Source organism: Styela clava, chromosome 4, assembly GCF_964204865.1.
Source record: "Styela clava chromosome 4, kaStyClav1.hap1.2, whole genome shotgun sequence".
In the NCBI taxonomy this organism is placed as follows: domain Eukaryota; kingdom Metazoa; phylum Chordata; class Ascidiacea; order Stolidobranchia; family Styelidae; genus Styela; species Styela clava.
In genome coordinates, this window is record NC_135253.1 from 7,055,101 (window position 1) to 7,072,456 (window position 17,356).

At 35.0% G+C, this 17,356-nt stretch overlaps 1 protein-coding gene across 2 annotated transcripts; it reads right to left on the minus strand.

Annotated features, from left to right (window-relative positions):
• On the minus strand, nucleotides 1-7,420 carry LOC120326458 (uncharacterized). Of its 2 annotated transcripts, XM_078111838.1 has the most exons (13): nucleotides 6,752-7,420; nucleotides 6,080-6,254; nucleotides 5,546-5,644; nucleotides 5,230-5,345; nucleotides 3,962-4,112; nucleotides 3,377-3,486; nucleotides 2,680-2,973; nucleotides 2,109-2,181; nucleotides 1,734-1,771; nucleotides 963-1,050; nucleotides 602-660; nucleotides 251-330; nucleotides 1-60 (listed from the first exon to the last, which is right to left on the minus strand). In XM_078111838.1, exons 1-12 carry the CDS (start codon nucleotides 6,807-6,809, stop codon nucleotides 284-286), a joined length of 1,308 nt encoding a protein of 435 aa, XP_077967964.1. In that variant the 5' UTR covers nucleotides 6,810-7,420; the 3' UTR covers nucleotides 1-60; nucleotides 251-283. The 2 variants fall into 2 exon arrangements, with proteins under 2 accessions (XP_077967964.1, XP_077967963.1); XM_078111837.1 differs by having other exon boundaries at nucleotides 1-330; nucleotides 6,752-7,410.
• Nucleotides 7,421-17,356: the final 9,936 nt, after the last annotated feature.

Genomic DNA, 17,356 nt, shown 5'->3' on the forward strand with positions numbered 1-17,356 from the left:
TTTTCTATGCAATCATTTATTGTTGAATTGTATAGTATTTAATTTTATTGAAAATTCTGTAACACTAAATTGTAAAAATCATTCTAATTTAGTACATGGTAATCCGAAATTTTATCAATCAAACCGTAAGACAATAGAATCAAGATGACATTCGACAGCATATATATTTATTTCCACTCACACATATTTATGACACCAGATTTAATTAAAACGTAGCAATTAGGAATAATGTGATCAGATAAAAAAGTTGAACACTCTTTATTCAGTTTTCATCTATAGCAGCTTAGGTGCTCCACGATCCATCTGGGAGTTGATGCTTTGTAACAGTCACTGGAAAACGAGGTTACGAAATTAAACCATGTTTTGAATTCATATAACATGGGCGGGAATTTGATTTTTTTTTATAAATTTACAATATCTCGAGTTTTCTATACAAGCTAAACATTTTGTTTTTTAGTAGAAGTAATTCAACTAACCCTGAAGTACAAACTCCAGACATAAAACTTGAAACTACATAAGAAATATAAGGAGAATCATATAGGTCGCCTTTACATTATCAGCCAGTAGGACATTTCAAGCATTAGAGCAATTTTGTTCTTACCAGCATAGTTTGTGAATTCGTGTCCACTGTTATCTGCTTTTGGCGGAGCAGGATCAGAACTGTTAGAAAAGAGAAATTTAAGAAAACCATAAGAATACGATGCAGTAAATAGAAATGCAAAATGAATATGAAATTAAACGTTACACTTAGTCCCAATGTGCCATTACATAAATCACTAAATCTTCATAGCGTGCTACGCCAGCGACACTTACAAAGAAATTTTTTTTTTGCTTGGGTACAAGGTGTCGTATCAAATTCAGAAATAGACTGCATGTTTATTTATGTAAAGACTCAGCCACTAAGTGAGTGTAGTTAGTATTATCATTACGATAAGGAAGGAGGGAATTCTGGTAACATATACCGTCTACACATGAAGACAAACAACAGCAGTATCATCAAGACGTTGAGTCCAAATATAGTTGGTAGCATCCACAAATTCTCGTTACGATCTGAAAATAAAAACTTATAATGTATACTTGTCTTAAAATTATCAACTAAAGATTCCATGTAACCGTACCTTGAAAGCAGAATAATTAATACTATGAATGAGATTTAGCATTGTTATTAATAAAACAGATGATAGTCAGTTTACTAATAAAGTAGATTGTAAACCATGACTAAACTATATATATACCCTTAACATTAAAAATATATACTTGCATAAATATTTTGTATTTAGAACTATACTTTACAAAAACTGTGAAGTTTTTCCAGCTGCAAAGATTAAAACGTTTTATGAATATATTATTCGCATTCTTGCTAAACTTCTTAGAATAAGGCACAATCATAATAAACCGCTCGGTTACAATATTACTTAGTATTGAATTACATCATTACAATTACTTACTGTTGTGCCAGTCAATTTATTGTAACTAAAATTATGGCTTCAATAAACTAAAAAGTCATCTTAACCTAAACACAAGAACTTGCAAAATAATTAAATTTAGTCACTAAGAATAGCCAAACCAAGTCAAACCACCGTCTTATATTTGTAGTGATGAATGCTGATGCAATCCATTGTAACTTGACAATTATCAGCGGTTACAACACGAAGAACAATAATGTAATTATGACTATATAAACAAAGCTCGCTGGAACAAAAATAACTAAAGTTAATTCTTATAACACTTACCTTGACAAGACGATGGTTCTTTATATTCAATGTCATCACTGAAAAAATAAAATACGAATGCCGGCATCACAGAAAATATGCACATTACAAACCTGCAAATATTTGTTTTGCGAGGCGTTTTCATGCCTTCACTTTGGATACGACCCACTGGCACGTAAGGTGTTGTTATTATTAAAGGATAATCATTTTTCAAAAAAAGTGAATAATATTACTACTTGGTGTTGTTTGGGACCTATTTCGGTTACATTTTAGTAAAAGTAATTTAACTGAACCTGAAGTACAAACTTTTGATGTTTATAATGACAATAATGCATAACGTGATGAAAAGAATTAATCTTAATCATTTATTCAAACGAAGGGATTGCTTCAAATTACCTTAACGCCGACTGCTCTTGGATTCCTGCAGATCTTCCTTTGTTCACTGGGATGGCCAATGTCTTTGGGTGAACTAAATGTAAGAAGTCTGTTAGTATCAAATATTTGTTCGTTTTCATTGCGTTACAAATGAGAAACACGTCAAAATAAAAGACTGGAATTTTTATATATTTTTGTGCATATCGATAAGAGAGGTGAAAATATTACTTATTTAAACGGTAAGAAAATAATAATTTTCAGAAATTAGGTTGCTTGATTTTGGACAATGTACGCAACAATCAGTTTAAAATATTTGAATGACTATTCATGTTATCTTGAACTTTGCACGATATATTTGCACTTTGTTTCACTATTTTATATTAATATACCACATAGTACCTGAGTATCTGAGTTGGGTTGTATATTATTATCCGATATCAAGTCATTCTCTAACTTTCGTTGCACCTGATAGTAAGTTACTTCGTGTAGTGATTGAATTAGTTATTATTTCGAACCATATGCATATCGGTATATATATAATAATATCAGAATTAACTTGAACTTTATAGTTGTAAAAATTTATCATCCGGACCTCTCACGTCCAAGTATCCTTTTGTTTTTCTTACATCATTGCCAATTTGATTTTGAGCAAAGCATCTGTAGCGCGAAGTATCCGTAACTTGAGCGTTCTTGATGATCAGAGTTGATCTTCCTTTTTTTGAAATTTGGAAGATTTCTTGGTCAGTAGACTCAGATACTGGAGCATATCCTTGATGCCAGGTCACATTGGGGAGGGGAATTCCAGATGCGGTGCAATCGATCTCAATTCTGTCTGATTCCATGTAATCTTCTTGCTCGGTAGATATTTTCAAGTCGTACGTGTGAACTGTATACATTCGCAATAAGCTGCATTAGGATTTTAGTATATATGTATGTACAACATGTACGTTGACTGGTTTGCATGGTAAGAAATATTCAATTAATCCCTTAGGATAGTGTTCAGTGATATTGGGCGTATGAGCTCGGAACAACGCGTGTTTGTTTTGAAGGAGTTTAGGATCTCCTGCTTCAGAAAAAGACGTAGCAAAATTCGTGGTAGCTACTTATTGAAAAAGCTGATTGTCCTTGTTAACCCAATAATATTTATCATTGGACGCTCATTTCAATGATGAGCATATTTTTTTCTTTAAAGGACCTTCTATATAAAATTGTCATTTATTTTATAGAAAAAATATGAGAATGATAGTGTCTCTTGTTAAAAAAAATTGTCAATATACAAATATTCTTACTTGCTTTGCAAGCAGAAGTTAAAGTTTCGTCACAGATTTGCTTTTCAAATTTGTTTCCTTCCATAACAAGACATTCCCGTTGATACTTTGCACGTAAATTTCCATGTTTTCTGGTCAAAAAATAATACATAAAAATTATATGTTATGCAATGAATACCACGCCACACTATTACAATACGTTCAACATTGGCCTTTGCAATTAGCAATTTCGCATTCAAATCTTATGTAACTTTAGAACTATATTTAGCCAGCAGTTGAACAAACAAAATTTATATTGATGACATAATGACATTTATGAAAAGCAATTACATTTTCTTCCGCTGCGTAAGTCATTCAGTTCGTTATTCATCACTACCTTTAATAAACATGTCCAGAATTATGATAAATGTCATGCGTGTTGAATGGGTATTGTAATTTATCACTTATTATTGCGGTATTACTATCGGTTGTTTTATAAATGATTCACCATGCAATATTTAAATTCAAAGCAAGCAAATTAAAAGTTCGGGGCTCAATTCCGCAAAATCGTAATGCAAGTAATCAGAAAAATGATATCTTTTATCTGATAAGAAGTCAGTGACATACTGCTGTAAAATTTCTGGCACGATTTCATATTTTCTTTCTTCCAAAAGTTGGAAACCATGTAAAGAACATCCTTGTTGAGCGAACGATCTGTCTGTACTTGGTTTCGTGTAGACAACCTCGGTATAATCACTAGCAGAACTTTTGATTAGATCTGATTGATATAAAACATAGATCGAAATCTTCTGTATTTAATAGCATACGCCATCAATAATGAAGAATGCAAGCTAACACATATCTGAAATAGGATGGTAAGGTGGCAAGCAGTTAATAACAATATTGCATTCCCAAAGTCCCGACAGAGTTATCGTTTACAGTACGTCTACCAGTACGTGATTACAATTTTGATGCCCTTATCGAAAGTTTGGTATTTATGTTGTATTCAATATTTGGCCTGACGCGGACTAAGTGCGGAACTAAATTTTTTGATATCATACCATTCTTTTGCGAGAATGGTAATTAACGTATTGCACAATACTAATAATGATCATGAAATTAAATATTATTCATAATTTCTGATGAAATATACTTTTGTATTCTTTGGCAAAAGGTTTCAAAGTATGTGGCTGTATTAGGAATATTTGCCAAAAATGACAAATATCTTTTTAAACGAGTAAAATGTTTTGCTGAGTTGATGTTACTCAATAATATGTTGATCTTGAATTTTCACAGTCGCCACATAAACGCTGTTGCACTGATTCAGTGTTTTTGTGTTTCTCTTCTCGTAAAATTGATTTAAAAGCTGATGCTCGATTTTAGGTGTTAATCTGATTTTCGGCGAGTGAGATATACTAGGATACTCGATAGTCGATACTCTGTATTTTGCTTGTCTGTTAATCGTATTATCTTGTTTTGTGTTAGCGAAGACGAAATAAATAAATATTTGATGATTAATTGATTGAACGACATCCTTACAAGCCCGACACAATCCGTTGCATAGAAATATCAGCGCATCTTGACTTATATCAAACATCGCACTCCCTTGCCAAATGGCTGACTTGTGGTTCAACAATGACTTTGCTCAAACTGCAATCAAGAATCTAATCACAAATTGATGTCTATTGCATACAAACAGGACAGTTGTATAATTATAATAGTAGTAGCTTAGTTTAAGATCATATAACAGAGTTAACACGTTGCTTTCAAAAACTTCTTACGTTTCTAGTTCTTTAGAAAATTTTATCTAATGCCGTAGGGGGCATACAAAAAGGATAGCGTTGAGGTATTTTTGTGAACGTCATATGACGAGTATAATATTATGATATTTATACCTTTTTGACAAATATATCCATAATTTTGGTCACAGTGTTCGTCATTCCAACGGTTAGTGGGTGAGAGAAAATCTCCGCAATCCTCACCACGATGATCATTTGGTTCGCCTGAAGCCCTGTGTTGTTGTACGGCCAAATTTAATACAATATAATAGTAACATTGAATAAAGGAGCGAGAGACATATATAGGATATTGGCGACTCGGTCACTAATTGGTTAGTACTTTCCAAACGTTATGTTTACACTGTTATTCGAAATATCACATTTCAATTTATACCACACTAAATACTTAATTGACGAGTAACACAATACTCACCAATTTTGATATCCATCACTAAGTTTTGTGCCATCATCCCAGTGCCAAAATCCTTCAGAGTACTTGTCATGTGCACCTATCCAAGACTCTCGATTGCCCCTATGTAAAAAATAGCACTCACCATAAATCATCTAGCAAAATACACTTTAATTGCCGACCAATTTTAAATATAGGCCAATAATAACCGGTAGGGTTTTTAATAGGCAATCGAGTGTGGAAAGAAGGTTACAAAGCTTGAGGCACCATAGCGTCTGGGCTTGAAATGGTCATCAATTTCTTTCGTTAATTCACTACTCAACTCCAAAATAGGCCTACAGGACACACGTAGCTTTTCGATTTCTTATACAACTTAATTTACGTAAATTTTATCAAACAACTTACAAATTGAACGATATTATTAAAGTATTTTCAACTGGAACAAAACTCTTGAAATTTCGTTCAAAAAATATTGACCGCCTACAGTATGACCACTAAACTATAACCAATAAAACTACTAAGTGTTTTGTAATCAAAAATTAAAGTCTACAAACTTACCAGAAATCCGTCAATTCGTAAACATCTTGGTTTATAGTATATGTTTTTATGTAGACTAGATGCCCTGCGTTATTCCAAGCACATCGATAATCCGCGTCATCCCAATGAACATCGTCGCTGTCATCCGCATAAAATGTGTAAACATAAGAATTGCGATAGAGCGTCTCTTTATGATCTATAAATAAATGTTGAGCAGTAGCATATATTATATATATAGAATGATAATTATGGGCAAAAATTCCATTGGGCGAACCAGAAGAAAAATGTAGAGAACTTGTTCTGCTCCCCAAAAAAAAGATTTTTGGCAAAAAAGATAATTCATAAAAATATTTCTTTAAATATTTTATATCAGCTTGTCATACTGGATTTTCTAAATAAGTCAATGCGTTTCTCTCGAGGTAAAAAATCAGAAAATTGCTCCAAGTATATTTACAATTTTTTTAGAAAGATGACTTGATCAAGGGAAACGAAAAAAAATTAATTACATTTTTGGATTGAGATATGGTGCCATTCTGGATGGTCGAATAAAAGCTTTTCGAGATTGGACAGGATCGAATGTTTCAAAATGATTTTTACTGACTATCTGACAAAACTATCTGGTCATACTTGACTCAACCCAGCCCACACCCAAAACTAATATATAGAGTGAAGTTTGCGATACCATGTACTTACGTGCCTGTCCTAGTGATAACAAGGAGAGCAGAAACAGAGCTAATGCACGTTTATCCATATTTCCGAAGTACTAAGTAAAACTGCCAAGTAATTGCAATGAAAAAAAGTTAATTAACGTTTTTAACAAATATAAAATGGCATATTTTACATGGTACCCCCCTCAAATAGGGAGCCTGTTGCAGCTGTCAGTCTCATTTTCCGTGTGAACCGTAATTCGAAGTTTTAGTTCAAATCAGATGTAATTTCAATGTAATCAAAAATACAGTTGCATAATGCGCATTGAAAAATAATTCAGAATAATAAAAAGAGACTGTGAACAAATAACGGCAACATTGCATAGAGTCGAGGTACAAATCTGACAAAATCGGAAACATAAAAATTTATCTGATCATACACCTGAGTGGTGCTTAATAATTTAAATACAGCAACCCAACTGCTGAATTTTCTTTATATGAACTACTATCGTTTCGTTAAGAAGAACGTTCAATTGCACAATGCACATAGATAATCACGCCATACGTCAATCATACGCTTATACTTTACAAACAATTATTTGGTGATAAAACGGCCTCGCTGACATCGCATCAGCTGCATTCCGAGCAAGATTGCACATATAAATTGCACTATTGTTGACACAGCACACTTTACATCCGACTCTTTCGCAACCTTGTCCTCGCAGTTATCTTCACTGTTATCAATGCGAAAATGCTAGCTGCATATCATATCAAAAGCGGGAGATAAGAAGTTAGGATGAGGTCAATTATGATAAAATTATATTTAAAAATATAGCCAAAAACAAGCTATATTTTAAATTGATAAAGTCTCGAAATTTCTAATTTAAATAATTTTTATTCGTGTCTATAATTAGGTATGTAAATAAAACTTTGTGTTCTTTACATTGCTCATCAGAATTTTTTCAAATATCCGATGCATCTTTTGTTGCACTATTGCTGTAATATTTGAGTAACCGTTCCTGTGCTTTGCCCAACATTGTTACAAGATGCTTTCTTCAGTTGTGTGAGATTCACCACATACCTAGTCTTTTTCTAAACGCATTTAACCGAACTGCTTCAAGTGTTGCGCCAATCGAAATTTCATGGTCTGTGATGCACCGACACAAATCTAAAAAGTTTCAATACCTCCTGATTTCACGGCGGTCACCCGTAACGTTACTCAAAAATGAGTATCCTTCATTTTGAGTGACTGCGCCATTTGAAGATGCCATTTTTAGCGCCTAAAGGGAGTTGCGTCTGTTATTCTGCAAGCGCAACTATTATTTGTCCGTAAACATCTACTTACAATAAAGCGAAGTATTCTCGAACATAGGCAAAGGCTCGTAATTGGTTATTATATTCTTTGTCAAACAATGCGGAGATAACATTCTTGATAAATGATTAAATTGGATGAGACTTTGCACGCAACTATGCCATACATCTCGCACTGAAAACAAATTCTATTTAGACTATGGCATCACATCCAGTCTTAACTTGTTTTAGAGTATAAGTTAAATGTACCGGTATCACAAAATATACGTGGGTGGTGATCGTACAATACAATTTTTTTAACCGTTTAAAAAATACAGACAATTGCGTTTCCCGCTTTTTGATTGTACATCCTCTTTCCTTATCCGCTAATTAGGTACTGAAGTGGCTTTGCCGCACATAATTTCTTGAGTGAAATACTCATTTGACGTGCATAATTATTTTTAGAACTCATCGCTGCAACAATCAAGATGTAAAATAGACAGAAAACAAAAAGTCAATAGAACAAATTAAATTTTCTATAAAACTTTACAGCACGAAAATATTTCCCACAACCTCAGAATTTATATGAACGATGAAACCGCAAATCATGCGATTTAAAAATTTGCTATTGCGGTGAAGACATAATTATAATAAGAGATGAGTTTCCTTTACTTTTAGTGAGTGCGCCAGTCTAATGCGCTATTGTTGGACACGTCAGTGAACTTGTGGATCGTTTCAATATTATGTTGTTGTTTTTCTTGTTCTTGTTCTTTGACACGTTTCTGGACACCATGTGGAAAACCTAAAAAATCGCTTCTCTCTTTGAATACTAAACCAATTGCTCTGAAATTTTCAGTAGTTAAAAATTAAATTTTTCTTGAGAAGGCTATTACTTTCATTTATTTCAAATATTCCTGATGGCACTGTGGGATTCGTTTTTTTGACACGTAATGGATTTGTTTTTATTCTGGCACTCTTCTTGTTCTTTCGATCACGTGCTCATCCTATGCTTGCTTTGCTAAGTCGTAGGTACCGTAGGGTACCGGTAGCGTCAAAGGTAAGGACTGCTTCGCTCTGATTAACGTGTCCATATATTTGAGCGTTGCTTTCTTGGTTCGGTTTGGTATTTTGCAAGCAACGATGCGTCGTCCGCAATAATCTACTTACGATAAAGCTGAGTATCCTTAAACATATACGAAGGTTAAACTAACTTCGTTATCGAATATTTTATCATTGTCAAACAAAGAAGAAATAGAAATAACACTTTTGTTTAAATGAATGGGTTTTAGCAAGCAACCGTGTGATTCACATTTCAGGTATTCGCACTGAACAAGGTACTAATACAGCACTTTTTAAGACTATGACATTCTATTGAATTATTGACCGTCCTAACTTGTTAAAAAGTTGAAGTCCAATTCACCGCAAAATATACGTCGGTGGTGAGTTTACGAAGAAGGCAACCGTATACGAAAGACAGGCAAGTATTACATCTATGGACTGAATCTCTTCCTGATATTTTTAAGACAGTCTTTCCCAAACTGTGATACGACTTTGATCATAAAATCAAATCGGTACGGATGCCGATGATAACTTCATTTCAGTGAGTAATTGTAGTCTAAATCGTTGCTCTTTTCACGAGTTTGAGAGCATTTGCTAAAACAATTTGGGTAATTTGCGCCTCGAATAATTTAGAGCAGTGATTCCCAAAGTGGGCGATATCGCCTCCCGGTGGACGAAAATGATTCAGAGGGGGGCGAAAAAGTCGAAGGGGGCGATAGGGGGGCGATTTCGCGAAACCTGTTTTTGCTGGGCGCATCGTGCACTTGATTACTGTACTCTGCGGGCTTTCGTAGATTTGAATCACGTGGGCGATGTCACACGCGAAAGGGTTGCTGGACTCGTCTTCGCAGTAAGATACGGTAGTTTGCGTATCCCAGTGGTCGGGAAATCTGTAGTAATCTGGCCCGGGACGTTTCACTGGATTGACCTTCCCCCGACCTTTGACCCCGGAAAATTTTTCCCATACTTTACCGTTCTAAAATTTTCTGCGCTTATTTGAAGAGTGGTTTCGCGAGGTGTTGCCTATAAAATGAAGTATTTGTTTCAAACTATCATTCTAATTCATACCATTCAACAATCTGTTTTTAAAAAGTACCGCTAAATTTTAGCCTAGTCTATCACAGCTATTTCTACACTAATTTTTGATTACTGTAATTAAACCGAAACTCCTAGGAGGACAAGATTATCATTGACTTATTTTATTTAAATTTTCGAAAAACAACTCAAAACTAACGAATATAATTCAAAATCGCGAAAATTAGGTAATGTTCACGACCACGCCTGAAAGTCTGTCTGAGTGAGGAATGTGTCTGAGTGGATGCGAAAGGGGGCATTGTTACGTTAATTTTCGCATCTTGTTGATTGGCCAATGTCACGAAGTAAACAAGGAAGCCTTTGCCAGGGGAAACATCCAAACGACGGTTTTAACGATGAATTAATTTTATTTATTATCTACGCTCGAGTTTTTTTTACGTAACAGAATTTATCGTGAGACACGTTTAGACTAATTTTTATTATATCCCAAAAATTATATTGAACAGCTACTCGTTTAACGAGCCTACAATTTAATTATATTTAGACAAATGGAAACACGCAGAAAAGTTGTTGTTATTGCAATGCAATAAGGAAATCAAATTCATATCCCATTCGAGAGATTCATCACTGCTCAATTTTTTGTAAGAATGTATCTTTTTAAAGAAAATCTTTATCAAAATTTCACAAACCATGCAAAAATATTCACTTCGATGTTTGGAAGTACATATTTGTGCAAACAATTATTTTTGAAAATGAACATTACAAAGAACAAGCAAAGAACTAGGATTAGTGATGCCCATTTAGAAAATCTTCCAGTCTTGGCGCTATCAAGCGTGATGCAGCAACAGGACAGTGTCACATTGAATGTCATTGTATTCTTTTTTAATAAGACGACTGAGTTGAGTTCACGAATTGTCGCAGTTTTCGCACGATGTTCCGTTTTCAACTTTCAAAAAATATATGCGATCCGCAAAAGAATAGCAACCCTAAATTTTGTCCCGTGGATAACTCAAATTTGCCGACCCCTGGGCCATCCGAGTCCACGAATCCAAAACAAATGGCTGTTTAATTCTATGGACTGGTGATCGGACTGGAGGACGTGGTAGGCTGAAGAATCGGGGATGAATTTTACCGAAGACCGTTATATATCATGTATTTTGGTGAAGGTCATCAGGCTGTAGGGATGAATGAGTTGTACGAAAATCATTATTATAAGTTTTGGAAAATTAGTTTTGTTTTCATTATTTTAATTTGGAATGGGGTGAATTTAAAGAGTTAAATGCAAGAGTACACGGCGGTTGTTGAGGAGGTAGAACCCTGGATTCTTTCATTTCCGACCTCTGATATGATGAAAGAGGGGTTTTCAGCCGTGCTGCTATTGCTATCAAAACAACTAAATCGCCTTTCCATCAGTAAACGGGGTAATTTTAGATGTAATAAAAAACTCGCTGAAGAACACCAAGCTCATCCATCTTATTAAAAAACACTATAAACTATGATTTGTCTTCTTATTTGGTCTGTAATATATTCGTTTCAGACTTCAAAATTTTTTTGCAGTGCCGGGGGGCGGTGAAGTTGTATAAACTACTTTAGGGGGGCGATGCTACAAAAAGTTTGGGAACCACTGATTTAGAGTTTATTGGTGTGTCACAATAGAAATAGGATTGGAAGGCACCATTCTGTGTTAACTGGCATTTCCCGCTGCTGATCAACGTGGAAACTCATAGCAGATCCGTCTGATGATATTCATTCATTATTGGACACGTAGTGAACATAACGATCGTTTTGTTGCTTTGTTGTTCTTGTTGTTCTTTGACACGTTTTGAAGAAATCGCTTTTCTCTTTGATTACTGGACCAATTGCTTTGAAATTTTCAGTGGGCAAAGATTATATTTTTTGCTAAAGGGGTATTACTTTTATTTTTTGCTATGGCATCATTCCGAATGAGACCACCTTTGCAAAAGCTGTCTCTACGATCGGCAAACTCGGATGTGGGAAGGTAAGAACCGCTGTGAAGAACTGGCATCGTGGAACCCGAATTTATAACGGGCCATATCATTCTAATTGAGAGTTTCAAAAAGGAACGACTACCCCGACTATGTAGTTGTTGGCGCCACGAGGTGCAAAACTTTTTTACCTCGTGAGCTCTACACGCCAACCTGTAGAAGATGCCTGCAGACGGGTCATGTTTTTGCAGAATGTGAGAAAGACCCCGACGCCATCAGTCTGTCGAGAACTCCAAATCAATTTCAACCGGGAACGAGGCAACTCTACATGCTAAAAGAAACATCAGCAATCGACAATACCGCGTTTCACCAACCTCCAAGGGGAAATCTATATGTGACGGTCAGAGTCAACAACTTCGACGACTCAACCACTTCAGTATTCGATACCACACCAGAAGCAACTTCATCGGCGCCAGCAAACCTGGAAAGCAATGTACCACCGTCCAACTTGGACAAAATGAAACGCAACGGAAATGAAACAACGTCGTCAGAATCTTTCATGTCAACAGTACATAACAGAACAATTGGAAAGAAGAAAAAATAACTGTGAGTAAATTCGAACCCCACACAATCAAATCTCTATACTCTTCTCTCTTGCACATTTAATTTGACCTCTGAAAAAATCCCTAGTATTAAAGCGCCCAGTTGATGGCATAAAACTCAACAACTTTTGATAATACCATCCTACATATAGCGGATGTGATGAAAAGAAGTCTACCTCATTATGTGGTATATATTATATATAAAATGGTGATCTATATATATATATTGAAGAGAGAATGATTTATAAAACTTCCGCTGGCATATTCTGAATTTGAACGCATTGGGCTGGATTCCAGACTTGTCGTCCTGATCAGTAAACAAAAAAAAAAATCCTGAATAGTCGAATTACACCCAGCATTATTATTTGCTGGTCATTAGCAATTTTTTTAAATTTTGTCATGGTATTACATAAGCAAAATAGATACTTTCAAGTTTTTACGCCGTGAAACCTCCGAAATATACAATTCTATCAATTCAATACTAAATAAAAAATAAATAGTCGAACTTACTAGAAAATAAAATCAATAACTTTTAGATTTTTGCTGGAATTACACCGACCCAGCTTTGGATCGCGACTTATTGGAGAGAAACGCTGTTACAACATACACGTAAAATGAAGAGCACCATTTCTAATATGCGCTACTGCTGCAATTAATGATACAATCCTGCCTAATGCCGTCGACATGGGTTCAAGTGAATTGTGCACAGCTTTAGCGCAAATATAAACCCGGTGGAGAACAGTCAATTATTTGTTAGCAAGAGTTGTTATCCGCGGATGATCACGACAATGTAGTGAAGGGTAATACGATCACGTAAACACGACTGAGAAAACACTACATTTTATTTCTTATTCCTAAGAAAGAACGTAATTTTCGTCTATATTCCATACCAATGCTTTTCAAACTCCCAACGTCTCTCAATTCTATTTTATAAAAATACACAGTTATTATACAGGGTGTCTTAAAAGTAAGTATACACTTTTAATTTTGATTTGTATTTCAGGTACTCATCATAGAGCGTTCATTTCTTCAGAAAACATAAGATGGATGAGTAGTTGTTTGCATTTTTCAGCAACCCACAGAAATAGATTAACCTATGCAATGAGGTGCGAAATTGCTGTTTGGCAAGAAGCAAATAAATCAGTAAGGCAAACCCAGCGCTTTGTTAACAGAAAATTTTAAAATATTTCAGCTCCAAATGTTTTCCTTAGAGCACCCGCTCCTTGCTCCTCCTGATCTTTGTGCATCAACTACAGATCCAGTTTCCATGAACTTTTGAAGAATTTCGTAATTCTTCGTCGTAAAGGTGCCAAATGTTTTACTGTATTTATGCTTGTTGCCAAACAGCAATTTTTTACCTCATTTTTCGGGGTAATCTCCTTGTCATTCTGTGAGTTGATGAAAAATGCAAACAATACCTAAATTTTACTACCAATCTATACTATGTTTCCTGAGGAAATGAACGCTCTATGATGAGTACCTGAAAAGAAAATTGAAAGAGTTATTTTTGAGACACCCTGTATATCTCCTCATTTGCATCAATTTGATTTAAATTAATGCGTCGTCGCGAATAGTACACAATGAAGGCTCGTGCATCGAGATTTGCTCGTGGCACCCAGATAACCTGACCGCGGGTCGGGTCCCCTGTTGAGAAACTTTCACGAGAACGGGGTCTAGACTTGATTTATTTAATGTTCTCAGAAATGAATGATAAACGGGTGGTGAAATACCAAGTTATTCCAATAAGATGATAATGTTTTGCAACTTATAATCAATATTTGGTATATATGTAGCTTTGTTGGACTGAACCCCAACAGATCCAGCTACAATTATGTTAAAAAGGAGAGGCCAAAAAGGTTCCACTATAACATAGTCAAACTCAAAATATGTTGTAATTACGATAGATAACAGCTTTACCAAAAAGCGTAAAATAGTAATACAAAGGGACCTCCAGAAGTATGTGCACCAAGATGGCGCACAACCTGAACGTAGTATGTGTACCAGGTTAGGGTTCAGGTTGTGCGCCATCTTGGTGCACATACTCCGGGAGCGCCAAACAAATATCAATTTAGCAATATCCACTTAAGACTTGGTCATATTCATTTGTTAATGAATTTATGTGCTTGTTTTGGAACTTTAATGACAGAGTTTGTGATTGTGGATGTTGGGTAGGTTTTGAAAATGTTGAATGGAGAATAATTCTTACAAAATGTCTAGGTTTGATATCACTAGAACAAAAAATATTCCGCCGTGCTTTCTCCAAGTGATACCCATGCCACAGAATTCCTTCGGAAAATTTATGCACTAGCTGCAAGAGGCATGAATGCCAAGATAGGATTCCATCGTATTACAACTCAGTTACCCAATGTTAACGATTCTTAGATATTTTCGCGTATTCCCTGTGTGGAAAGGATGATATATACCTATTTTCTTCGCAGCCAATCACTTGTAAAACTATGTCAGATAAGCGTCATTATTATCTGATATCACTACAGGAATTGTACACTGGGATTTTGTTGCCATTTTTGAAAGGCAACACACGATCAGGCCGATCCCCTCAGAAAGTCATATAAGGCTTAACGTTCAGTAATTTGCATTTAATTAATCTTTTTGTAGAATATATATTTTGAAACAGTTTGCCGGTCACACCAACCGCAGTACCAATTTTTTTATCTCTGGCTGAGCTTAGATACCAATTAGTACTTGATGTAAAATGATAAGAAGCAGATCAGATATTGAAACGTCACATGATGGAGCAGATAGCATGATTATCCACACCCCTGCTGCCATTCCGGTGAGTACTGTTGTTATTATTGCAGATGATATGATATTTTCGTAATGCTCCTTTATTTTTGCAATCTATTGTTGGGATTTACTGGCATTACTGATTTAAAAAAATGGCGAATGATGGATATCATTAAATCAGTTGAAAACCACCAAGCAATATTACCAAACTCACTTCCAACACATGGTTTGAATGAATGTGACACTGCGGCTACATATTGTGGCATTGTAAAAAAAAAAGCAAGAACTGTTATTCTTTAGAATAACAAACACATTCTATGGGATGAATGTCATATAAAGTTCGGCAGAAATTCTATATGTTCCTAAACAAGTGAAACTTGACGCGTAAGCATGAAACTGCACGTACAATCGAAGCACTCTGGAAAACATGTGTGAAGTGATCGAAGTGTTTGACTCAGTTATATTGCCATTGCAGGTGCATATCTCGGATTCACATACCCTCCAACTCCACAAGAATATATTATATATATAATAGTTTGGGTAGGCAATGCCGAACTGGAAAAATTCCCGTGCGCACTTTGAAATTTGGAAGAGTGCTTCGTTAAATTACATTACTTGTGGTTAGTCGACGTAAGAAGACGAAAAATTGTTCACTCCGATAACTGGTCCTAGGCATGTAAAGGCCGAATCTCCCAATCTATTTCAACTAATAAAATATTTTCCCAGCACCGAAGCTTCAATGTGGTAAAAACGACATACTCGCGGAACACACATATAGTTTGAATAGCAACAGAATACGGTTAAAACTGCCCACGTTTAGCGGTCGACGGATCTTGCCTCATATGAGTGAAATAAACTACCATTTATTGTACTAAAACTAAATTTCTGACATTGTAAAGAGATTTAATTTAATTATATATTCAAAAATAACCCATGTAGTGCTGAAATAATTGTTTATATAAACAGAAATAGAGTAAATAATGTGGGAAAAGTAGATTTTCGGAGGGTTACATTTTTGCTTACGTATGCAAATAAAAACGTATATATAGAAGAAAATGCTCAACATTATAAGCTTCACACCCGCCCAAGTAACATTATATATGTCATCAAAATTATATCTAAACAATAAAAAAAAATTTATGTCTCAAAACGAGGTTCGGCCCTGATTCTGCTGGACTAATTAGGGCATTTGCTGTATATACATATTTTGTTGGCTTTTTGTATATGAGTTGACTCTATATGCATATTTGCTTGGCTCTATATGTACTTGAGTTCGCTGTGAATGCATACTTACTTGGCTCTATATGTATCATATTTTCCTTTTTGTGTATGTGACATTGGCTGTATATAAATATGACACTGGCTGTACAAGCATATTTAGTTGGCTTTATATGTATATGATTTGGCTGTGTATGAATACAACATTGGCTGTATATGTCTATGGTATTGACTATATATACGATGGCTTTAGCTATATATGCATATGGCATTAGCTATATATGCATATGGCATTTGCCGGTGCTAGGAATGATTGACCTGATATTCGGTTAACCGATTTTAGATGGTTACTGGTTACGATTTATTTTGGCCGTGAACTGACATCGTAGGTACAAATAACCTTTATACAGTGCAATTTATTAAAAAAATGATTAGTTCATCGCAAATTTATCTCCCGTAGTGTACAATTCACTAACTATCACTAACTGAATTGGTAAGCTCTAGAAATGTAAAAACAATTTAAGTACTAGTATTGCTAATATTGAAAATTTGACAATGATAAGTTCAAAAAAAGTTTCCGGCTATAATTTATTGTTAGCGATTTTATGGCAAGAACGTTTATTCAATGTCATTACACAAGTGCGCATTCTGTAACAGGGATACATTAGCATGTCGACATTTCAGGAAGTAGTGACACTTTGAATTAATAGCATTTCCAGCCGAGTTGAACACCCTATCTGATGAACACCCTACCCT

Coding starts and splice junctions, on each gene's coding strand:
- LOC120326458 (XM_078111838.1), bottom strand. CDS start 6,809: ATGGATAAACGTGCATTAGCTCTGTTTCTGCTCTCCTTGTTATCACTA. Junction 5,645..6,079: donor TACGAATTGACGGATTTCTG/GTAAGTTTGTAG, acceptor TTTTTTACATAG/GGGCAATCGAGAGTCTTGGA. Junction 2,974..3,376: donor AACTTCTGCTTGCAAAGCAA/GTAAGAATATTT, acceptor GAATGTATACAG/TTCACACGTACGACTTGAAA.